Here is a 25,115-nt window from a genome sequence, read left to right on the forward strand (position 1 = left end):
TGTTGAGGAAGAGGCTCCTGAACTTCATTTCGCATTTCAAATCGGAAACAGGCTTCCCGTTACACGGAAGTCCTGAAGCACAAGTGGAGAGTTTCCCTGTCCCTAAACCAGGCCAGACCGCAGAGGACCAGCGAGGACCGGCGAGGACCGGCGGAGACCGCACAGCGCAGGGGTCCGCCCCGGTCTTCCGGGGTTTCCTGCTCATATCGGAATTGGGGCGGAGCCTTCAGAGCGCGCCCCGCGCGATTGGACAACGCCGCTGTCGCTCAGCGCTCCGAACGGAAGGGGCCGGGCACCATTCACCGCGGGGTCCCGGAGCCTACAGGCGGGTGGGAGGGGCTGGAGCGAAAGTTGCGGGTTTGGGGTCCACTGACCGTGGCAATGGAATTGGGTCCCGCTGTGTCCCCCGGGCCTTCCCGCTCCTTCAAGGAGGAGCTGCTCTGTGCCGTCTGCTACGACCCCTTCCGCGACGCCGTGACTCTGCGCTGCGGCCACAACTTCTGCCGCGGGTGCGTGACTCGCTGCTGGGAGGTGCAGGTAGCGCCCACCTGCCCGGTGTGCAAGGACCGCGCGGCCCTTGGGGACCTGCGCACCAACCACACCCTCAACAACCTGGTGGAGAAGCTGCTGCGGGAGGAGGCCGAGGGCGCGCGCTGGGCGGGCCACCGCTCCCCGCGCCTCTGCCGCTCACACCGTGGCCAGTTCAGCCTCTTCTGCCTCGACGACAAGGAGCTGCTGTGCTGCTCGTGCCAGGCTGACCCCCGGCACCAGGGGCACCGCGTGCAGCCAGTGAAAGACACTGCCCACGACTTTCGGGTAAGAGCGGCAGTGTGCGGGAGGTGGCCGAGCGCGCACGTGGCGGCCGGGTGCGGACTGCAACTCAGCATCTCTGACCTCCGCGGCTCCCGCCATTGCAGCCTGCCAGAGCTGTGTGCCTAGGCCCCCGCCTCGTCCTGCGGCCAGGACCCCCATCCCTCTGACTCGGCTAACCTCCAAAGGGGTCGGCCCAGGGGGCCTGGGATGGGTGAAGAGGGAGTGTAAACCGGAAGTGTGGGAAGTGGGGTTACGCGATGCTCCCAAGACGGCCCCAGCCCCTTCTGAAGGCCGGAGGCCCTGCACCCTTTATGCCAGCAGGGTGTGGCACCGGCCCGGTTGAGAAGGACAGGTGTGGGTAAGGCCCAAGAATCTTGGAGCGTGGCACACTCAAGTTAGAGGTATGGGAGTCCAAGACCAGGCCAGGGATATGAAGCCTTAAGGTCTTCCAGAAGGGGTCACATACTTCCCCGAGCTGGCCTTATGTATTGTGTAGGAGTGGAGAGGCTTTTGGCATTGGCTAGCTGGTTTATTCTGGATCACTCTCAGCACCCCAATGCCTAGAGTTCCTGTGGCTATAAATAAAGTGACATGGAAATTAAGTTTGGTATAGAAGTGACACGGAGAATACTTTGGTATACGAAGGAAGAATGATCAGAAAATAAGGATTAGCCAATTTAGGAGTTTTTGAAATTTTTGACCTTAGCCCCTGGTAAAACCATGTTTTGACCTTAGCCCATATTTTTTCCATTGTGATCTGGCACACCCCTGTGTATGTATCCCTTGAAACAAAAGTCCTGTGAAAATGTCTGTTGTACTCTGGCATTTTCTGTTATTTTATTTTTATTTATTGTTTTATTTTAAAAATTGCAGAGGGTGTGAAACACTAATTTATTTCCTCACCTACTAACACATGGATCAGACCCACTGATTAGCTGGTAGGAAGCTGAGTGTATTGAAAAGGAGGCACTGTAAGAACCCCTAATGCCTGGTCTCCAGACACTGTTTTTGTTTTTGTTTTAAGGCCTTTTTTAAAAAAAGGTTAGAGTTTCATACACATTTAGAGTTCAGGTGAAGGGAAATGTCATCAATATGCATGTTTGAATACTACAGTAGCTTGCCAAAGGGATAACCCTATAACTCCTGTTGCCTTATTTGTTTAACAGTGGTCCACAACAATGCTTTTCCCCATTCCCACTGGCAGAAGTGCCAGGTCCTGATTTGGGACAGCTAAAGTAAGTGCTGGGCATTCTGGGGGCTGGGATCGAGGTAGGGGGGCATGGTGGATCAGGTCATGACTAGTCACCATGGGGCTGTGACAGGTACAGATCAGGAAGATGGGCAGGGGTCAAGGCCAGGAGCACTAAGGCAGAACCCCCAGGTCCGGGCTAATCCAGGATTCAAGATTAGGGAGTCAGGTGCTGGGGAAGCACATAGGATCTAATGACAACTTCCTGTTCCTGCAGCAGATGCCTCGTACTGCTCAGTCCCAGGCCTACTTCGAGGCATGAGATAAACAACAATTCATACCTTCAAGGAACTTCAAGCAGAGACCTGAGCAATGAGGAGGTGTTAGCCAGGTGAAGAGAGTGAGGGAGGGTATTTCAGCCAGAGGCAGCAGCATACATAAGGGTCCAGAAGCTGGGAGGCCTGACCTTCTAGGCACTAAGAGAATTTTAGAGTAGTTAAAATAAGGATGGAAGTGTAGCAGAAGCCATGAGGCCCGAGGGTTGGCTTTTATTCTAAAGACTGTAGGGAGCAGTAGGAGGGTTTTAAGCAGAGGGATCGTGCAGTCAGATTGATGGGCACCCAGGGCGATGTACGAGGAGGTAGGGAGTCTAGTCCGGAAAGATCTAAGGCGAGTGCAAGTCAAGTGTGCCCAGCCTCATGCAGGGTGAAACTCATTCAGTGTGTTAGACAGCTATGTATCAAGGACTTGTGTTGTGTTGTGTTCTGGGACCTACGAGGGATGTTGAGGCCGCAGAGTAAGACAGAGCCCTCGGCCTCTGGAGCTCACAGCGTAGCAAGGGAAGTCAGGCAGTAAATAGACAAGTTGTCATGCTGGCTGACTGGGTGCGGAGCAGTATGGGAAGGCAGGAGAGGTGAGAAGAGGCTGAAGGGGCTGCCATCGTGTGCTGGGGGAGCTCTGAAAGCTTTTAAATAGGGACTTTGTGGTGAGACGTGTGCTTAGAAAGATCACTTTGGCAACCATGTGAGGAATTCGACAAGAGTAATCATACCAGCCAACACTTTTTGAGCCCTTACTGTGTGCCAGGTGCTCTTGAGTGTTTACACGTCAACAGATTTAATCCTCACAAAACCCCTATGAGGTTGCCACAAACATGGCAATCTAACACAACACAGATGTTTTTTCTCACAGTTCTGGAGGTCAGAAATCCTAAAATCGATGTATTGGCAGGGCCACATGCCTTTTGGAGACTAGGAGAGAATTTATTTCCTTCCTTGTCCAGCTTTTAGAGGTCTTTAAAGCACATTATTCCAACTTCTTCTGTTACCCCATTGCCTTCCTTGACTGTCTCTACTAACTTTCTCTTTCTTATAAGAACCCTTTGATTCCATTGGGCCCACCGAGACAATTCAGGATAATGATCCGTCTTAAAATCCATAATTTAATCACATCTATAAAGTCCTCTTTGTCATGTAAATAATACATTCACAGCTGCTAAGTGCTAGGATGTGGACATCTTTATGCAGCTTGCCACAGGTAGGTACTAGTCTCCCCATTTTACAGACAGCGACACTGAGTCTCAGGTTAAGTAACTTGTCTAAAGTCACAGAGCAAGTACTATATAGAGTTCACCTGGGGCCTTGTTCGGCCCCTACTCTGGTCATGGGCTTTGAGAGAAACTTCTCTGGTTCCCGGGTAAAACTTTCCCTGCTGGCTTTCTCTTCTGGGAGCTGTGAGGACAGCGGATTATGTGTGGGTATTTAAGAGGCTTGATTGGATGAGGACCACTATCCTGCGGTGTGGGTGCCTGCTGTGTGCCAGGCACAGTATGTTCAGTAGAGGGCCGAGGAGTCCTAGCCCCTGGCTTCTTGGAGTCAAATAGGCATAATTGAATAATAATCAGACTGACATTCCTGTGAAGGACAGTACAGGAGGTGACAGATGGCTGTAACAAGGAAGCCTGCTCTTGTCCCCAGTGGGGGGCAGGGGCTGATTCCACAGAGACCTGAAGGCTCGGAAGGAGTTCGCTAAGAGAGGGACAGCAGGCTGCGCTGGTGGGGCAGAGGGCAGGCTACATAGGAGTCCAGAGACTTCTGGATGAGGAATGAAGGCATCCAGGACAGATCCCAGGGAGCATCTAGGACCTGTTAGAGATCTGAGATTTTGTCCTAAGGACAGTGGGGCGTGAAGGGAAGCAACTGCTGACATATCCAGACATTTTAAGTGTGGAGACCAGAGCGCTGAAGTGCGTGTTGGAGCTCGAAGGGACAGCCTGTAGCACATGTTTCTCAAACTTGAACAACGTACCCAGTCTTCTTAAAGGAAAAGCTGTTCCAACACCGTGACATAAAATATATTCTCTACCTACAAACGCTAAACTAGCGTGAATTCCTCTTGCTTATTGCACATAGAGGCAGTAAAACAACAACAGTTTACAGATGAAGCACAAAGACTATTAAAGTCAATTCAATTCTAGTTGAAATATTCATCGCTAGACTTTATTTTGCTGAAATGGAAGCAGTGCTCTGGGTGGCTGTGAGGCTTGTCTGACAATACTTGGGATGCTCCTTTACCCTCTTCTAAGTGGTTGCTTGGTTTGCCAGGCTAAATTTCCCTCTTTGCAGATCCGAAACTTCTCCTGTGATACAATCGGCCTTTATTCAGACCTAGCACATCCTTCACCCATTAAGTGTGCTTTGATCCTTATTAGGCAAGACAGTGAAAGTAATGTAGCTTGGTGTTGAGGAAGTTGTTAACAAATACAAGTGCTGGCACCGAAGTTGTAGGAGCTGAAAGCGTGTATCGGCCCTGTTTACAAGGCAACTTGGAAAAGGTTTATCTTAGGGTTTTTTGTTTTTTGTTTTTTAGGTTATTGAATGAAAACACTAATTCAAACTCTCGTGGAAAACTTGCAAATCCCCAAATACAGGCCCAGAGCCACGGGGCACTGTGAGGAGATGATTCTGTTTTACTAGTGAGAAAACAGAAACTTGGAGAAATACAGCAATTCCTGGCAGTGGCAGGGGATGGCAAGGGTACGTCTAGGATTAGAACTCAGATTTCCTGCCTTCCCGTTCGGCATTTGCTCTGCCTTGCATCATCAAAGCAAGCCTGCCCCGAACTCCAGCCAAATCCCACGCCTCAGAGCTGCCTTGTCCAGACCCCTTTCTTACCCATCCCATGGGACTGACATGAGAGCCATTTTCTGCCCTCCAGCCTCCTCCTACACCAGCCCCAATCCATTCCCCTTCTGGGGTTCCCTTCCCCTTCTGGGTTCCCTTCTTAGAAACAATCTGGCCAAATCTTACCTAGGAATATTCCATGTTTTCCTTAAGTCTCCCCCCCCACAGTTCTTTCCCCTCTTTTCCTAACTACACACTCCCATCTGAATCCCCCCCCTTATGGACCGGGCACTGCCAGGTCCAAGTTGCATGGAGGACATTTACTGCCTGCTTGGACAGGGGCAGAGGCAGGGGCTTACTGAACACTGCTCACTGAAGCTCCTGAGTTACCCAGCCGTCTGCACTAGGCACCGTAGTGGACACCTGCTTTGTGAGGAGGACTGAAGCACCAGGGAGAAAGGAAGAATGGGAGACTGGGTTGGGGTTGGATAAGAAAGGGACCTGGACGAGATCTAGTTGTCTTGGATGCATTTATGCTCTCCATTTAAGGCACCTGGGAACAGCCAGTAGGAGAGTTAAATGAGGTGGTAAGTGGCACCTAATAGAGTGAGAGCCAACACATGCCTGGTGCGCTCTCGGACGCACTTGACATGGATTGACTAGTGGAGACCTCAGCAGTCCTCCGAGTAGGTAGTCTCATTCCTCTCGCCCACATGAGGAAACTGGTGCAGAGAAGGGAAGGAATTTGCTCAGAATCACCTGCTACTAAACAGAAGAGCAGGGATTTGAACTTGGGGGCCAAGTGCCAGAGCTCCTTGCTGCTATGTCAGTTTGCCTGAAAACAAATGTTTGAAATAGATAGGGCAGATGACACGAACTAGAGACAGATGCCTGGAAACACTGGTGATGGGCTGGGTAAGCATGGACAGAAAACTGCATTCTTCATTTTTATGGTGAAGTTTGAGAGTCTATAGAAGCTTTCATGCCTTCATTTTTAAGGTATGGAGCCTGACCGCCAGTGAGAGAGCAAACTTTAGCCAAAGTTCTCGGCAGTGGTTGTGACAAAGACAAGGGTGTAATTCAGGTCTCCTGGCTTTCAGTCCAGGATGCAGTGTGGCATAGGGGAAAGAGCACGGGCATTCGACGGACTCATTGACTGGGCAGGTAGCTACTTGAATGTCCACTTTGTGCTGAGCCCTGGGGATGTGCATGGATAGGACATTTTCTACCCTTGCAGGGCAAGCGTCCTTTCTTTCTGGGAAGGTTTATTGAGCACCATTGTGCTGGGCCAGAGGACCTGCTCTTTCTTGGAAGCCTACAGCCTTTCCAGGAAAGTGAGGTGATTATCCAGGGTAGTAAGTATCCAGGGACAGTAGAATGGGAGCTGTGAGAGCCCACAGGGTGCATCTGAACTCTTCTGGGAAGATCAGAATGGCTCTCTGGAGGAAGTGAAGGGAGCCTGAGCAGAGTGTTCAAGGCCACTGTGAGACAGCTGGGTGGTGCAGACAGGAATTAGTCAGGAGCAACTGCATACATAGGACCTTGGAGGACAGAAAACCTGGCTTGGGCCGGATAGCCATGGTTACAGACATGACTCTAGCCTTTGATAGGTACCTGAGGGGTGCTGTGACAATTTTGGGAACTAATATTTATTCTTTCTCTACACCCTTCCTATTTTCTGTTATATCGCGTAGCACCTGTGTTAATGAATGTTTTGGGTAAAACAATTTTGTAAAATCCTTAGGGTATTACATATACTATTGAAATTTGTTGCTTAAGGAATGAAATTGTAATTTTTTTAAATAAACGATGTAGACTATATAATCACATTCTGAATCCTTTAGTGTAAATAAAACTTCCTGTTTTGCATGTTTATAAATAAGTAATCTTGGGTGTTGTCATTTGAAACTAAAATCGGAGCTCGTTTGCTGTTTTGGGCTTGGGATCTGGGCGATGGCCCACACCTGTCATGGGCCATTTAGCTCCATCCAGGGCAGTGATGACCCGTATTGGTGCTGACCAGGCTTCACCGCAGATAGCCCTCTAGTCAGCCAGCAGCTTCTGCTCATTGAGCACGCTCTGTGGGCTACATGCGGTCCCTTAATGGTCCATCCGAGTGGATACAAGTATGGTTAGTGTTCAAATCAGAATATCTAAAGCAGACGAGGAAAGTGTATTGTTTAGATTCATTTGAATTCATACTGTTTGCACGCAGTATTTCTAGATTCACCACTAAATGCATGCAAGGGGAAATGTGGAATAAAACATGCATCATAAATCCCAAGAAAGGGGAAGAGAAGGAAATACTGAACAAGTGGGACAAGAGAACCGAACAAGGCGATAGGTTTAAATGCAAGTGTATCCGGTAATTACCTTAAATATTCCAGTTAAATGACAAAAGTTGTCAGATAAGAAAACAACCCAGTTCTATGCCACTTAAATAGGATTTTAACGACAGATGAGAAAAATCAGTTTGTTGAAGTTCATTCAGTATACTTTTGTTAATTTACTAAAAAATTAGCAAACGAGGAAGGGAAGGAACTTCATTAATCCGATTAAAGATACCTACTGAAAAACTTAGATCAGATACCGTATTTAATGGTGAAACATTGAGTTTTCTCATTGGGACCAAGAAAAAGACAGGAATGTGCATTATGACCAATTGTATTCAGTTTTGTGCTGGAGAGCCTAGCTAATAAAGTAAGTCCGGAATCGTAAGTCAAAGGTATAAGGTTAGGAAAGAGGGAAACTACACTGGCATGAAGTGCAGATATGATTATATATATCTGCATAGAAATTTCTGTTGCAGAGAAAATAACAAGGTGCTACAGATAAATTATGTATATAAATGAGTTTAGAAGAAGGTTGGTTGCAAAATCAACCTTAAAAGCAATTGTATTTCTGTATATCAGCAAATATAAAAAATTTACAGTAGTATAAAAATCAGCTATCTAACAATAAATACAACAGTGCACATATCTGGTGGGGAAAAATACACAATTTCACTGAAAGACATCAAAGACTGAGTGGCAAAATATACCATGTTCACAGATTAGAAATCTCCAAACTGATCTGTAGAGTCAGTACTATGCTAACCAAAATTTCAGCATGATATTTTGTGGAATTTGGCAAGCTGATTCCAATATTTGTATGAAAACTCAGAGGGCCAATGATTGCCAAAACATTATTAGGAGACATTGAGCTCTTAGTATATTTTAGAGCTATCGAAGTTAAGGCTGTGTGATGTTGACAGGACAGGCAGGTGGGCCAGGGGAACAGACTAGAGAACTGGAAACATCTGTGTTTGATGTAGGTAGAGGTGGCCTATACATCAATGGGGATGCTAGTACTCTAAATAATGGTCCTGCGGGGGTGCCTGGGTGGCTCAGTCGTTAAGCGTCTGCCTTCAGCTCAGGTCATGATCCTGGCCTTCTGGGATCCAGCCCCCATCGGGCTCCCTGCTCAGCGGGAAGCCTGCTTCTCCCTCTCCCGCTCCCTCCGCTTGTGTTCCCTCTCTCGCTGCCACTTTCTCTGTCAAATAAATAAATACAATCTTTAAAAAAAAAAATAATGGTCCTGCAGCAGTAAGCTCCCAGGTCATACCATTCACAGGATAAACTCCAGGTTATCCACACCGGACCTAAATGAGAAAGGAAAGCCGTAAAGCTTAAAACAAATAATTTAGGATATTATCTTTGTGACCCGAGGATATGGAGGTTTTTGGGTTTTTTTAAGCAGTTTGGGAAGAGAGGAGGTATTTTTTAAAACAAAACCAAGGAGCCCTAATTCTAAAGGAAAAGACTGGTTGATTTGACCATATGGAAATTAAGAAATATAAGTGATACATTAGAACGTACTTCTTACACATCTAACCCATGAAAGTCATATATTGAACATTTATAATAAATTCTTACAATCCAGTTGGAAAATGGCAGGCAACTCCATTGAAATACGGTCAAAAGATTTGAACAGGTATTTAAAAGTAAAGATCCAAATGGTTAATAAACATTTTTCATTAATATCACTTGTGTGGTATAAACTGGTACAACTGCTTTGGAAAACAGTTTGGCATGGTCTACTGAAGTTGAAGATACACTCGTGGCCCATTCCTGCTCCCAGGAATGTTTTGCACGGAGACAAGTGTACGTGTGTGCCAGGAGACACATATAAGAAGGTTCATGCTATTTGTATTACTCGAAGACTGTAAATGACCCAACTGTCCATGGACACCAGAATGGGTAAATGATTGTGGTGTGTTCTTACAGTGGAATATAGTGCAACAATGAATGATAAACTTACATGCAATAATGTGTTTGAATCCTACAAACCTTAACGTTAAGGCAAAGGAAACAAGACACAAAAGAGTGCATACAGAATGGCTCCATTAATATAAAGTTCAAAACCAGGCAAAACTAAAGTATATTATTTAGATTAGGGATGCATACATGGGTGATAGAACTATAAAGAAAAGCAGGGAAATGCTGAACAAATTAGGACCTTTGTTTCCTCCGATAGGAAGAAGGGGATAAGATTGACAAGGTACACATCCTGGGTGTGGTTAAGAGGTGTTCGTGTATAACTACTTAAGGCACATTTATGGTTTATGCCAAAGCAAATAAATTGTCAACAACAGGAGATTGAAAGGTAAAAAACAACTCATTAAACCTGAGAGAAATTGAAGGGATTTCTTTGAGGAAGAAACTCTTTTTGTAACTGACAAGAAAAGGCTAAAACTTCCAAAGTTTTCATTTTATGGGCTTTTAAAATTTTGAGGTATAATTTATATACAAGAAGACGCAGACATCTTAACTGTTGAGTTTGAGGAATTCTGAGTGTTACACACACACACCCTATACTTGCCTCCCCAAAGGAACTATGGAACATTTCTGTTACCTTGGAGAGCTCCCTTCCCAGCCAGTCTACCAGGAGGCAACCAGCTTATGATTTCCCCTTATGTTTGTGCTGTCCCTGAGCTTCATGTACATGGAGTGATACCATATATACTCTTTTGTATCTGGCCTCTTTCTGGCAAAATTTATACATAAATACTGGGGATATATATAATATTATAAAAGTTATGAAAATATATGTATAAAATTTGTATATACATATATATGTAAACATATATGTATATACACATAAATTTATATATGTACACAAATTTGTCCATGTTATATGAGTCAGTAGTTCCTTTTCTGTTGCTAAGTAGTTTTCCATTATATGAATATGCCATAATTTATCCATTTCTTGATGGACATTTGGTGGGTTTCCAGTTTGGGAATAGCCATTAGTTTTTAAAATGTGTTGTTTAGTTTGACATTTATAGGAGGAAATTCATTAACATGCTAGGTTATTGAAAGAATTGGGCAAAGTATTGACAGAATTATAAACTTATTTTCTAGAACTAAAAACTGACAAATTTGGGAATAAGATGACACTTTTATTTTTATTTTTTTTTAAAGATTTTATTTATTTATTTGACAGAGATAGAGACAGCCAGCGAGAGAGGGAACACAAGCAGGGGGAGTGGGAGAGGAAGAAGCAGGCTCATAGCGGAGGAGCCTGACGTGGGGCTCGATCCCATAACGCCGGGATCACGCCCTGAGCCGAAGGCAGACGCTTAACCACTGTGCCACCCAGGCGCCCCAAGATGACACTTTTAGAAACATAAAAGGCAGGCAGACAAACGTAGTAATAGCTCTCTGAATGAGATAGGGTGTGCAGTGTGACTAAGACCGTGGCCTTTATTGTTGGATACAAATCCTGGCTCTGCTAAAGTCTAACTGTATGATTTTGGCAAGTTGCTCAACTCCTCTGGGCCTTGTTTTCTCCTCTGTAAGAGGATAGTGCCTGCCACACAAGAATGTAAGAATAAAGTAGCATGACCTCTGTTAGGCCCTTTATTTGGTGTGTGATGCATAGCATATGTGCAGTGATAACTGCTTATTACTGATAGAATCATTGGTGGATCGCATCAACTCACACCTCAGAGAAGGGTCATTTTGGGGTTGGTCTTTGCTGAATTACACCAGAACTCTCCAAGTGCTTCAAGAGCTTGGGAAAGGACAGGGACTGTCACCGCCTCCCCACCATCACCATCTCTCTTCATCCGCCTGCAACTCCCTAGCTGTTGAGGTTGAAGGCAAAGGGCTGGGCTGCGTTGTTTTGGGGCCAGCACACCCCTGGGTAACGTGTGTGGGCAGTTGCTTCGCTACTATCATCCATGCTTATTTGGCAAATCACAGAATTGTTTTGGACTTTATTATGTGACTTCGTAGCAAAACATCTTTTGCCACAAAACAATAGGATGATATTTCACTGGCCTTGTGGGATATTCATACTGATTTCATTTTGCTATTGAGGAGGCACCTTAGAGATGAGTACTACAGAAAACGAAAAGATATGTTATGTAGTCTCAAGAAGATCATAAAAATGGCCACAAGGAGTAGAAAAGAAGAAACCTGCAGAAAATGAAATCACTATTTTCTGGAGTACAGCAGTTAAAAGAACGGGTTGTGGAGCAGGACAGACAGCCTAGTTATTGCTGCATAACAAGTTACGTCCAAGAATACTGGTTTAAAACAGTATCTATTACTTCATGGTTTCTGTGGGTCAGGAATCTGGGCGTGACCTAGCTGGGCGTGTCTGCCTCAGATCTCTCCCGATGCTGTGGTCTCATCTGAAGGTTCATGTAGGCCAAGATCGCCATTCGAGCTCCCTCACTCATGTGGCCGCCGGTGGGGTTACGGTCCTTGTGGGCTGCTGGTTGGAGGCCGTCCTCACTTCCTACCCCCGTGGGCCACTCCACAGGCTGGATCACAATGTGGCAGCTGGCTTCCATCCAGCTGAGCAAGCCAGGGAGGGTGAGAAAGAATGTGCGCAGGCTTTTTAATCACCTCACCTCAGAGGTGATTCCCTTTGCTTTTGCCACATTCTGCTGGTTAGAAGCCAGTCATCAGGTCCAGCTCATGGGGAGCAAATTCCACCAGGGCATGAATCCCCAGAGGTGGGGACCACTGGGGCCATGTTAGAGGCCGCCTCCTTCAGTCTGCTGTCTGTTCCCCAATGGTTCTTGTCCCCCTAGCATTCAGAATACACTCACCCCCTCCCAAGATCCTCAAATATCCCATTACAGCATCCGCTTCTGAATCTCGTCATCTGAATCAGGTCCGGGTGGGGATGAGGCTTTTGAGGACAGATCTGTATTATGTATTGCTGCATAACAAATCACCCCCAAATTTGGACTCTTAAAGCAGTAGACTTTTCTGTCTCACAGGAGGGAGGGATTACCAGGGGCCATCGTAGAGGCTGCCTACCCCCCACTGTCTAGGTTCACATCCTTGTTCTGCCACAGACTAGCTGTGTGCCCTTGGGTGAGTCACTTCCCTTTTGTGTACTTTTGGGTTTTGTTTTGTTTTTTAATTTATAAAATGAGGCTAATCCTGTTACTTACCTAATAGGGATAATGTGATGATTAAGTGACATAATTGGTAAAGTAATTAGCACATTCCCTGGCAAATAGTAAATGCTCAATAAATGCTAGTCACTTATAATTCATGCCGTTAGGATTGTTACTATTTTTCCAAAGGAAAACTTGGTAAGCTTTCTTAGAATGAGGAGAGAAAAGTATAAAAATGGAGAGAAATGGGTAAGCCTTGAATACAAAAGGTAGGAATCCAACCTAAAACTGGTAGTGGTTCTTCAAAGAGTCCAAGGAGATCAGAGCAGTAACGGTTAAGTTTAACTAAACTGAAAGTATTTGATTAAAGCAGTGATTAAGGTATTTCGTGGCATATGCACTATTGGAATATTACAATAAGTTGGGGAGGTGGGGAGACATGTAGTTTAGAGAAGGCCCTGTAGGACTTAACTGGATTGACCTGTAATCAGACCTGTTCATTACCGACTGCAGGGCAGTCCAGTTTAGAAAGTCATAAAGAGAGCCTGTGAGCACAGTGTCTATATAGTGGCAACAGCTCAGGGGTTCATGGACAGCCTGGACCAGCTGTTGGCCTGAGTGGGATGCCCTTCTATGCTGTACTGTGGCCGACTCGAGAGGGAACAGGTCATTGACTTCCTTGGCCGTGTCTCCCCATCTGTACCAGGTATAAAACAAAGGGGCCAGTTAGAAGGTGTCTGAGAGCCTTATGCTAAAAACCAGAGTCAAGGTTAGGGCTGTGCCCTGCAGCATGTGGACAGACTGGTTGAGTAAATGTGGCTGAGTTGTACCCACACTGAAGTGGGACTCCAGTTGTAAATGGACTATATCCTCCCTGTGCCTGGCCTCCGGCCCTAACGTTCCTCCTTCTCGTTCTTCACGGCAGGCCAAGTGCAGGAACATGGAGCATGCGCTGCGGGAGAAAGCCAAGGCCTTCTGGGCCATGAGGCGCTCCTACGAGGCCATTGCCAAGCACAATCAGGTGAGTGCTCCGGCTGGGCAGGGAGACTGGGGACACCTGGGGCAGTGGGGGAGTTGGTGGGGGGAGAGGTGAGGGTGGTCCGGCCCTGGCTGTGGGTGTTGACACAGAATCAGCCTTCCGTAACTCTGAGGGTCTAGCGTAGGCACGTCCTAGCTTGCTGACCGTGGCGGCACTGCCGTGGCCTCCCTAAATAGCTGGGCATGGCCATGCAGCTGTGGGGGGGGGGGGCGTGAAAAGTTACCTGTGCCATCTACAGTGTGGTTTCAGACTAACTTCAGTACGTGCTGCACTTGACCATGTACCCGGGTGCTCATGCCAACAATGACCTGGGGCTCTTTAGTTATTCCTCTGTCCACCCAATGCTCTGTTTCCCCTGCCACCCCCCATCTTGGCCCTGTCTCCACTGTTCTCATCTTGCCTCCTACTTGGACCCCAGGCTTCCACTCTTGTTCTGCAATCCATTTACACATAGTGGACTGATCTTTTTGAAAAATACATGGATTGCGTCACTCCTCTGCCTAAAATTGCCGAGTGGCTTCATTACCTTTGCAATCCAGACTCCCCACCATGGCCTCCAAGGCCCTCATCCAACCCCTGCCTGCCCCTTGGCTTCATCTCCTCCCATGCTTGGCTCCAGCCACACTGGCCTTCTTTCTGTCCCTCAAATGAACTACGTCTTCTCCCCAGACCCTCCCATAAGGAGTACCTTGTCACTGCGATCTCAGCTCAGGCATCCCTTCGGAGAAGTGTTCCCTAATCACTCCCCAAGTAGTCCTCTGCCTTACTTGCTCTTCTATCTCCCCATTTTGATTTCTTCAGAACTCTTCATTACCTGCAGTTAACACTATGTTATTTTTTTTTATTTACTCCCATTAGAATATAATGAAAGCAGGGCTGTGTGAGAGAGTTCTTGGCACACAATAGGTGATCAATGTATGTTTGTAAATTGAATGAATGAATTGCCTCCCCTCTTTCCCCACTCTCATTGTTTATACCTTGGCACCCTCTCTTCCTCTGAGTCCTGTGTGGATTGGCAGCCGGGTTTCCGACAGGTTGTGCTGGCTTTGCTGCGTCACTCCCTAGGTGAGTGCTTCTACCAAGTACTGCTCAGCGAAGACCCACCTGGCTCGGGCACTCCCCACCCGTGCCCGCGTGCCCACGAGAGGGGACCAGGCTCAGAAAGAGTCTCAGTAACCTCTGGCAGAGGAGTGTCCCCTGAGCTGCAGAGCTGGTGGAGCAGAGCAGAAGGAAGGATTGTGAAATGTTGGGGACCAGGGCCGTTACGCAAAGCAGAGCTACTTTCAAAGCCAAACCCTGAACTCCAGGCCTATCCCTACCCTCTTCTAAGCTAATGTCCCCATCTGTAAAAAGACAATCCCGTTTTACTAGGAAGTTTTTAAACATTCACTTGAGATAATGTGTGTGAAGTGCCCAAGAGAGAAAAGTCCTTCAACATTTCTTATATCTTATGGACCAATGAACTGATTTGAGAGGCGTTTCTCGCTTTTTCAGTGAGTCATTTTGTCATATTGTCAGACCCATAGCACCAGTTGAGCCCCCAGTCCAGACATGGAGTGACCGGCCCGCCCATGGCGAGTTGCTTTCCCTGCAGGCGCCATGGAATCATGGAGCTTCACCTCTGTCACCTGAGTTCCTTTCGTGGCCAGCCCCGTGGCCATCCCCGTTCCCCTGGCTGGCCTTGTGCGGGACTGCAGTGGCGGTGTCTGGGGCATGTCCGTATGTCCACATGACAGCACCCGTCTGCCTGGCCCAGACCCTGTGGCACTCTGACAGGCCCCATGTGAAGATTCCAGGATTCCCATGTGATCCACGCTTTTCTCCTAAACCCAGTCAGTGCAGGTGGCTGAGGGAAGTGAAGGCTTCGAGGTTTACCCCTTTTTCGCGAGGCTCCGAATTGCCAGCAGGAATGGGGGCTGAACTTGACTTTGCACTGGTGGGGTTTTCCTGCCTGCTGTTTTTTGTCTTCCCGTGGGACAAAAATCATCCTGGATTTCACTGCCTCCCGCCATGCAGGATCAGTCTTGGGAGCCTGGTATTTCAGCAGTGCCATCTCTTCTCATTTGTATCTCTTTGACTGTTAGTTTGTATACCGTTTTACAAGTGTGAAGCCATTTGTGTTTCTTCTGTGAATGCTTTTCTTTTTTTTTTCTTTTTTGCATATTTGCCTTTTCTCCTAGTTGGAGTCATTAGAGTGCTTTGTATATTAAGAAGAACAGTCTTTTACATGTTAGAAATATTTTTCCCGGTTTGTCATTTTTTTTTCAGTGAATCATTTTTACTCTTTTTGGGTCAATTTCACTTTCTCGGTGACTATTTTGTCATCACGTTGTCAGAGCCATGAACATATATTGAACTTTCAGTCTGAAGATGAGATTAGTGATTGCTACAGCCCACATTTTGAGTTGTTTTTCCAGTGGTCCTCTTGGAACTGTATTTCTGTATTTAACTTTTATTAGTAGTCTCTTGCCATTCAAAACTTCCTCTTTTTATGTCTATTCAATGATCTCATTTTTCTTTGAGGCTTCTCAGTTTTTTATTACAAAAGGTCTTTCTCATTCGAAGGTGAGCACTATTTCTCTGCTTTTTCTTTGAGTGTGTTTATGGTTTTGTTTTAACTTTTAAAAAATTTTTTTAAAAAATTTATTAGAGAACAAGTGAGAAAACATGAGTGGGGAGAGGGAGAAGCAGACTCCACGCTGAGTGTGGAGCCCAACGCAGGGCTTGATTCTAGGACCCTGGGATCAAAACCTGAGCCGAAGGCAGATGCTTAACTGACTGAGCCACCCAGGTGCCCCGTTTTAAATTTTTTTTAAAGCTTTTTAAAGTTATGATTAGGGGTAAGCATACTGTGAATGATTCAGCTTTAAATACTTCCTACTCCTCTTTTGATGCCTCTGGATCAGACAGATTTGAAGTCCTAAGATGGGAAGGCAGATAATTTTTAAAAGTCATTGTTATTTGCAACAGTTCATTTCTGTGATTCAGGATTTCCCTTGCTATGGTGAGCTGAACCAAGATATACAATATTGTGTGTTGAGGAAGATACAGATGACAGGGGTCATCTATAAGCAGATTTGATTTGATTTTCTTAATTTATCAGGACAGCCTCATTATGCTGTGTGACTTGAAACTTAGCAATTTGTGCTAATAAAACTGCATCTGTATTTAACTGTTGGGGTTCTATCCACAGTCTCTGTTGAAAAGAGCTCCTTTGCTAGAAACCTGAGCGTCCCGAGGCCGGGTGCTGCCTGAGAGGTTCCCTCCGAGCCTGAGCCTCTGTGGCCCCGTCCCACCCTGTGCTGTAGGTGGAGGCTGCGTGGTTGGAAGGGCGAATCCGGCAGGAGTTTGACAAGCTCCGCGAGTTCCTGCGCGTGGAGGAGCAAGCCATCCTGGACGCCACGGCTGAGGAGGCAAGGCAGAAGCAGCGTCTGGTGGAGGAGAAGATGAAGCGACTGGCGGAAGACACCGAAGCTCTGGCCCATGAGATTGAGCGTCTGCAGGCGGAGATGAAGGAGGACGATGTTTCTTTTCTCATGGTGAGGGGCTTGCTGTCTGGCTTTGGGGACGGGGGGCAGGCGTTGGGGAGGCCCCCACCCGCCCAGTCTTCCTGCAGTGCTGGGGTGCTGGGCGGGAGGAGCCCCCGGAGGAGGTGCCCTGCTTGTCAGGAGGCCAAGAGGATTTTCAGCCCGGTGGAGCTCCTGAGGACTTTCTCACTTCTCCCTGCTGCTCTCCTTTCCGTGTCCCTCTCCCTGCCTCTCTTGTAGGCTTGCTCTCTCTCTCTTCATTTCTTCTCTCTCTACTCCTTAATACAGCAGAGTACCTTTTAAACAAGGTGGACAAGTTGTGAAGGTAGTGTAGACCCCTAGGTTCTCCCATTGTTAACACCTTGTATCACCTCGTGGCATGTTTGTCCATAGAAACCTGACCTTGGTGCATTGTAATTAACTAAATTCCAGACTTATTTGGAGTCTACCAGTTTTTGCATTAATATCCTCCTTCTGCTCCAGAATCTAGTCTGGGGACCTGCATTGCATTTGGTTGTCCTGTGTCCCAGTCTCTGCTGGTCTGTGACGGTGCTTTATTCTTTCTGTTTTCCATGACCTTGGCAGTCCCGAGGACTGCTGTCCAGATAGCCCGTAGACTGTTCTCCCACTCTGGGTTTGCCTGATGTTTTTTTCATGATTAGACAGGGGTTGTAAGATTTTACAAAGAAGACAAAATGGAATATTCTAAAATCACACAATTATTTTAATTTTTAATTTAAATATGATGTTTTGGTATTCTCTATTGCTTTCTTAAGAAAAGGATGATGCCATTCTTGCTTTTAAAAATATGTTTAGTTCATTTTCTTTTTTCTTTTTATGTTTTTCACCTTCCACCGGCCCTCCCTCCTCTTGCCCCCCAGGAGTCTTATAGAGACGTGTCTGTGACTGGAAAGCTATTTTGGGAATCGGTCAGGATAGCGAGCTATCTCTTCTACTTAGAGAACTGTTCTCTCTGGAAAAGAGAGACTTCGTAGAGTGGTTTGAGAGGGACAGATATATCATCAATTCAGGCCAGGTGTCACATCCCGGTTGGGCATCCTTATGGGTTCTCTGCCTCACACAAAGCTTTGAACCCTGGTGTCTCCTGTCTCCAAAATGGCCCTGATGATAAAATCATTTGGTGGGTTCTGAAAGCTAGATTCCTTGCTGTTTCTGTTCAGGAAATGGGAGTGGCCAGGACCCAGTGTGCTTTCAGGGATGCTTTTGTGACTTTTTAAAAAAATATATAACAGCTTTGTTGAGATATAATGCATATACTATATAATTTAGTCATTTAAAACGTATAATCCAGTGGTTTTTACTCCATTCACAGAGTTGTGCAACCATCACCACAATCAACTGTAGCACGTTTCATCTCCAGAAACAGAAACCTCATACCCTTTAGCTGTCGCCCTCGTGTGCCCCCCCAACCCCCACCCCTGCCATCAGCCCTCAGCAAACGCTAATCTCCTTTCTGCCTCTAAGGATTTGCCTCCTCTGGACACTTCCATAAATGATTTCCATATGTGGAATCCTATCAGATGCGGCCTTTCATGACTGGCTCCTTTCACTTAGCGAGTTTTGAAACTACATCCTGTCGCAGCCTGTATCAGGACATGGCTGAATAATATTCCGTTGTATGGATAGACTACATTGTATGTCTCCATTCATCCATTGATGGACGCTTGGGTTGCTTCCACCTCTGAGCTGTTATGAATCACACCGCTGTAAACATTCATGTGCAAGTTTCTGTGTAGACATACGTTTTCCTTTCCCTTGGGAATGTGCCTAGGAGTAGATGTACTGAATCATATGGTAGCTAGTAAGTTTAACTGTTTGAGGGACTGCCATACTGCTTTCCAAGTGATTGCACGGAGTTTATAGTCCCACGAGCGCTGTATGAGGACTGATTTCTCCACATACTTGCCAACACTGACCTTTTTTTCTTTTCTTCTTCTTTTTTTTTCAACAGCCATTGCAGGGGTGTGAAATGGTATCTCATTGTGGTTTTAATTTGCATTTCTCCCATGGCTAATGCTGTTGAGCATCTTTTCAGGGCCCTGTTGGCCATCTGTGTATCTTTGGGGAACTGTGCATTCAAGCCCTGTGTCCATTTTTTAAATTGGGTTGCTTGTCTTTTTGTTGTTGAATTATAAGAGTTTTTATATATTCTGCATACTAGACCTTTATCAGATAATATGATTTATAAATAGTTTCTCCCATCCTGTGGGTCATTTGTTCACTTTTTCGGTAACTTCCTTTGAAGTACAGAAGCTTTTCACTGTGATGGAGTCCAGTTTATCTGCGTTTTATTTCCTGTTTGTGCTTTTGGTGTCCTAGCTAAGAAACCATAGCCTAATCCAAGGTTGTGATTTTTTTTTTTTTTTAAGATTTTATTTATTTATTTGACAGAGAGACATAGCTAGCAAGAGAGGGAACACAAGCAGGGGGAGTGGCAGAGGAAGAAGCAGGATCCCAGCGGAACAAGGAGCCTGATGTGGGGCTCGATTTCAGGACCCTGGGATCATGCCCTGGGCTGAAGGCAGACGCTTAACGACTGAGCCACCCAGGTGCCCCAGAAGGTCGTGAATTTTATAGGCTTAGCTCCACATTTAAGGCTTTGAGTTAATTTTTGAAATTTTTGTATATGGTGCAAGGTGGGAATCCAAGTTCATTCTTTAGCGTGTGGGTATCCAGTTGTCCCGGCACCATTTACTGAAGACTATTATTTCTCCATCGAATGGCCTTGGCACCTTGTAGAAAACCAACTGACAGTAAATAGGAGGGTTTACTTCTTGACTTTCAGTATCCACTGATCTGTGTCTGTTCTTATGTTAGTACCACGCTATCTTGACTTGAGCCACCAACTTTGTTCTTGTCCAGGCTTGTTTTGGCTATTCTGGGTCCCTTGAATTTCCATATGAATTTTAGGGTCAGCTTGTCAGTGTCTGCAAAGAAGCCAGCTAGAATTTTGATGGGAATTTTATTGAATCTGTAGATCTGTTTGGAGAGTATTGCCATCTTAGCAATATTAAGTCTTCTGATCCATGAACATGGGATGGTAGGACTCCTTTTGAGGTCAGAAACTTACATGTTGTTTTTTTTTTTTTCTCTGTGTTTGTGTCTTTGTTTTTTTTCTCTTTTAGAAACACAAAAGCCGAAAACGCCGGTAAGTTGCCAAGGCTGTTGGAGGGGAGGGGAAGAGCAGGCAGAAATACCAGGGGTGCCAGCTCCAGTGGCTCCAGGGCCAGGCAGGTAATGAAGCCAGCTGGGTGTAATACAGAGGGAGTGGTGGGGACTGGCCAGGAGGGAGAGAGCCCTCTTTCAAGGCATTGCACTTTGATTGGCACTCGTGAAGTGTTGTTTTCCTGAGTGTGGAAAATGACCATCCACTGTGTGGGGAGAGAATGTGTCATCCAGCACACGGCTTGTATTTCTCAGTGGGTCCTCCCAACATTTAGGCTTGTTTCTTGGTTAGTCCCTCCCTCTGAGAGCCTCGGGACACACTGGTTTGTGTTCATGTCTGTTGTGTTCACGGTGATGAACTGTATCGCAGTCAGAGCTGCACAAAGATGGAAGAGAGTGCTTAGCGGAGTAGTGAGTTTGCTGTCGCTGGAGGTGTTCATGCAGAGGTCAGCGATACCTTCAGATGTTGGGACTATAGGACCCTTAAGGTCCCTTCTGCCTCTGGATTTCTGCCCACAAGGACGGGACTTGTGTCTGAGAACCTCCTATTTATATTTACCCCAGCTGGGGCAGGTTGAGCCTGCGTACTGAATCCTGAGGAGCTGTGAGCAGCCTAGGTGGCTACTGGCTCCTCTCCCGTCAGAGCCCAGCCCAGGTTTGTCTTGGGTAGGGTGGCCAGGAATGAGCCCTGTTGCCTGTTTCCCGCTGATCCAGTTAGGCCCAGGATGCATGGCCTGGCCCTGCCCACCCGGCCCAATTCTCCTTTCCCAGCCTCTTCTGCACAATGGAGCCAGAGCCCGTCCAGCCTGGCATGCTCATCGACATCTGCAAGTATCTGGACTCCCTGCAGTACCGTGTCTGGCGGAAGATGGTCACGTCTGTAGAGTCCGGTGAGTGGGGGGGTGGGCAGGGGTTACAGGCAGGGGAGGCACTTCATGCAGGGCAGAGTGCCAACCGAACTCATTTCTGCCAGCTTTCCACCTTGTCAGAGCTTCTCCAGCCCCTTTCAGACTGGTCCCTTGGTGCCCTCTCCACCCCCTGCCCCACCCCTTTCTGTGCTGGCAGAACCCCTTTCTCTTTGGGTCCTGACACTCGCCACCTCTGCAGAAAGAGGAGCTGGCTGCCCTCTCTTTTCAGAACTGTGTTGTATAGGTAACGAAAGGACTGAGGGTTTACGTCCCCTTATTATTCATATGTTGAAGCCCTAACCTCCAATGTGATGGCATTTGGAGGTGGGGCCTTTGGGACGTGATTGGGCTACTTGAGGTCATGAGTGTGGAGCCCCAGGATGGGATTAGTGGCTTTGTAAGGAGAGGCACCAGGGAGCTGGCTTCCTGTCCCTCTCTCCCCCGTGAGGACACAGCAAGAAGGCGCCTTCTGTGGGCCAGGAAGAGGGCCTTACCGAAACCCAGCCACGCTGCACCCCAGTCTCAGACTCTTGTCTCCAGAACTGTGAGAAACACGTTTCTGTTGTTTAAGCCACTTAGTCTGTGGTATTTCTGTGTAGCAGCCCAAGCTGACAGAGACGTCATGATTTCATAGGGAGAACTGTCAGTGACCCAGATGAACGTTACGTAACGTGCTTCTCTCAGTCGTCATGGGACTTGTGTGAGCATCGGGGTCCCTGCTTCTGTTGGTTTCCTCTGGCTGCCGTAACAAAGGACTGCACACTGGGTGCCTTCAAGTGACCGATTTACTTGCTCACAGTTCAGAGGCTGGAAGTCCAAAATGAAGGTGTCAGCAGGGCCATGCTCCCTCTGAATCCTACAGGAGATCCTTCTTTGCCACTTGCTAGCTCCCGGCGTTTGCCAGCTGTCCTTGGCTGGTAGCTGTAGCTCTGTGATCTCGGCCCCTGGTGTCACCTGGCCTTCTCCCCTCATGTGTCTGTGTCTCTTCTTCTTCTTTAGCTAAGGACAACAGTCATATTAGGCTAAGGTCCCACTCAACTCCTGTCTGCTCTCATCTTAATCACGTCTGCCATGACCCCATTCCGAGGCACTGGCAGTTAGGACCTCGGCATCTTTTTTTGGTTGGTCATGGTTCAACCCACAACACGGCCCCTCAGCCCCAGATGGCTCCCTCCGGGCACTGGGGCCGGATGGGACACGGTCGTTTTGGGGGGATGGAGGTCCCGCTGGCATGGCAGAAGGGTGGCCCGTGAGGTTTGCTGATTTTCCCCCACTTCCCGCCTCTGCTCTCAGTGCCTTTCAGCTTCGATCCCAACACCGCGGCCGGCTGGCTCTCTGTGTCCGATGACCTCACCAGTGTCACCAACCATGGCTACCGAGTGCAGGTGGAGAACCCGGAGCGCTTCTCCTCGGCACCCTGCCTGCTGGGCTCCCGCGTCTTCTCCCAGGGATCCCACACCTGGGAGGTGGACCTGGGGGGGCTGCCGAGCTGGCGGGTGGGTGTGGTGCGGCTGCGCCAGGACGCCGGCGCCGAGGGCCACTCGCACAGCTGCTACCACGACACCCGCTCGGGCTTCTGGTATGTGTGCCGCACGCAGGGTGTGGACGGGGACCACTGCGTGACCTCGGACCCGGCCACGTCGCCTTTGGTCCCGGCCATCCCTCGCCGCCTGCGCGTGGAGCTGGAGTGTGAGGAGGGTGAGCTGTCCTTCTACGACGCCGAGAGCCACTGCCACCTCTACACCTTCCATGCCCGCTTTGGGGAGGTGCGGCCCTACTTCTACCTGGGGGGTGCACGGGGGGACGGGCCCCCCGAGCCTTTGCGCATCTGCCCCCTGCGCATCACTGTCAAGGAGGAGCTGGATGGCTGAGGCCGGCCCGGAGCCTGCCCGACGCTGCCTGGGACTTGTGTCATGGTCCTGCCTCCTTTCTGTCCCTCTTCGTCAAGCCATGCTCACCTCAGTACCTCTGAACCATCGGCCGCCTTGCCAGGATCTGCCTGCTGACCAGTCCTGTCCTTTTCCTGTGACTCCAGGCCCCAAGCCATCTCCTTGGTTTCTGGTCCCTTCTCCAACCACAGTTGAAAGTCATCCAGGAGACACCTCATTCCCCAGAGTCATGGCACCTCATGACTAGCCTGCTGGGCTGAAAGGCACCATGTGAATTTTCTAAATCCAAATTCCAGGATATCTGGGGGTAACATTTACTTCGAGAATGGGCCTGTTTTAACTTATAGGTTTTATTATCTGGGTCTGATGAGGCCAGCAGACCAGGAGAGGCTGCAACGGGAAAGCGTTTGTTATTTGCTATTCCCAAGAGGAGGGCCCTACCACGCCAGGGGAGCGGCCACATGGGGAAGCACCAGGGCCCCTTAGAAGCAGAGGGATTTGAGGAAGCCCAAGGTAGGAGACTGCTGTGGTTTTAGTGACAGGAACAGGCGAGGCAGGGCTCTGGGTAGACAGGTTTGGAATCTGCTAGTTTGAATGATCTCGGCGGGCTCTGGGGCATAGGGACTGCCCCCAGTTGTCAGGGGTGCCTGGGATAGGGGATGATTGGGGGGGGAAACGGTGGCCCAGCGTGTTAGAGCCCTGTGAGAGCCAGGTAAAGGGAGCAGTTGGGGGTTAGCCCGATAGCTCTGGATTGGTTGGTTTGTATACGAAAGGCGTGCTCTCAGGGAGTTGATTGCTTTCTAGGAATTGGCTAGCCCTGGGAGGAGCAGTTTCCCATAGAGTATCAAGAATACAGAAAATAAAATCTAGTTCATACAGCGCTGCTGCTGTGGGTTTGGGGCAGGACCCAGGCCCAACTTGTCTGTCACTTTATACCAGTATTTTAAAACCACTCCACAGAGCCCCCTCTTGTCCCCCGGGGCAGAGGCAAGGCTGTCAGGTCAGCTCTGATGTATCTATTTACACTTCTTGGACTATTTCACTTAGGAAAGGTGATTTTAAAAACCACAGTTTAGACCCGTTCCTGCTGTGGGCCTCGATTCCTCATCTGTAAATGCTATAGGAGGACTGGAGAATTATGTCCTCTAGTTGCTGTGATAGAAATAGCTCTGATTCATTCTTATAAAGTAACAAGAAAGGAAGGAAAGAAGGGTCCTTTTCAGTGAGGAGTAGGAAAAGGATGCGGTCTGGGAGGGCCTAGAGGGAGAAGGGCGGGAGGTACCTACCTCGCTTGGCCTTTGCTGCCCTCATCTGGCTCCTTCTTGCTCTATTGCCCTCTGTGTTTCCATCCTGATTTCTTCTGCCCCCACCCTGCTGTGCCTGTGGACTTAGAACGCCGCCTTTTCTTCCTCATACCTGCCTGCAGAGAGTTTTTAATTGTCCCAGGAAACAGCATGGTGAAAGGAAATACTGGCCTGTAGGGGTGGTGGTGTTCTCCTCGGGGGCATGTTCCCGTGCACCAGGTTCACAGAAAGGATGATTCAAAACTATGAAGTGGTTATAAACGTGACATGTACAATTGATGTGGGCCACGGGGAGGGACGCAGTAGGAGATGCCACTAGGCTAAGGGGACGGGGTTGGAATGTTGGCACACTGGTGTGCCCAGGCCCCGTCAGAACGCACTGAGGCTCAGGGAGCTCAAGGCACTTTGTGGCCAACACATCTGAGACCAGTGTGCAGTCTCTATGCATTTATCTAGCCCATCAAATATAATCTCTAGGAGAATCTTGACCTGAAACTATTTTGTTAGTTATATAATAAACTTTTAAAAATGTTTTTTATTTCCAACTTAGAAACTGGAAAGGGGTTTTTAAATAGGATAATTTGGATAGCCTGGACCTCTTTTTTTTAAAAAATAAAAATGATATTTGAGCTAAAACCCGCTTTTTCTTTTGACATTTTCCTTTCAGTGTTCTTGTGATGAGCAAAAGTTCATCCATGTTGTAGCATGTTTGTGACCTTATTCCCTTTTATGACCAGGT

General features: G+C 47.7%; 1 protein-coding gene across 1 annotated transcript; it reads left to right on the forward strand.

The window, feature by feature from the left end:
- Positions 1–246: 246 nt before the first annotated feature.
- On the forward strand, positions 247–25,012 carry TRIM35 (tripartite motif containing 35). The gene is made up of 6 exons (XM_045774028.2): positions 247–816; positions 13,449–13,544; positions 16,871–17,101; positions 20,236–20,258; positions 21,047–21,165; positions 22,477–25,012. The coding sequence occupies exons 1-6, from the start codon at positions 382–384 to the stop codon at positions 23,052–23,054; spliced, it is 1,482 nt and encodes a 493-aa protein (XP_045629984.1). The 5' UTR covers positions 247–381; the 3' UTR covers positions 23,055–25,012.
- Positions 25,013–25,115: the final 103 nt, after the last annotated feature.

Source organism: Ursus americanus, chromosome 13, assembly GCF_024610735.1.
Source record: "Ursus americanus isolate L20-20 chromosome 13, mUrsAme1.1.p, whole genome shotgun sequence".
Lineage (NCBI taxonomy): Eukaryota > Metazoa > Chordata > Mammalia > Carnivora > Ursidae > Ursus > Ursus americanus.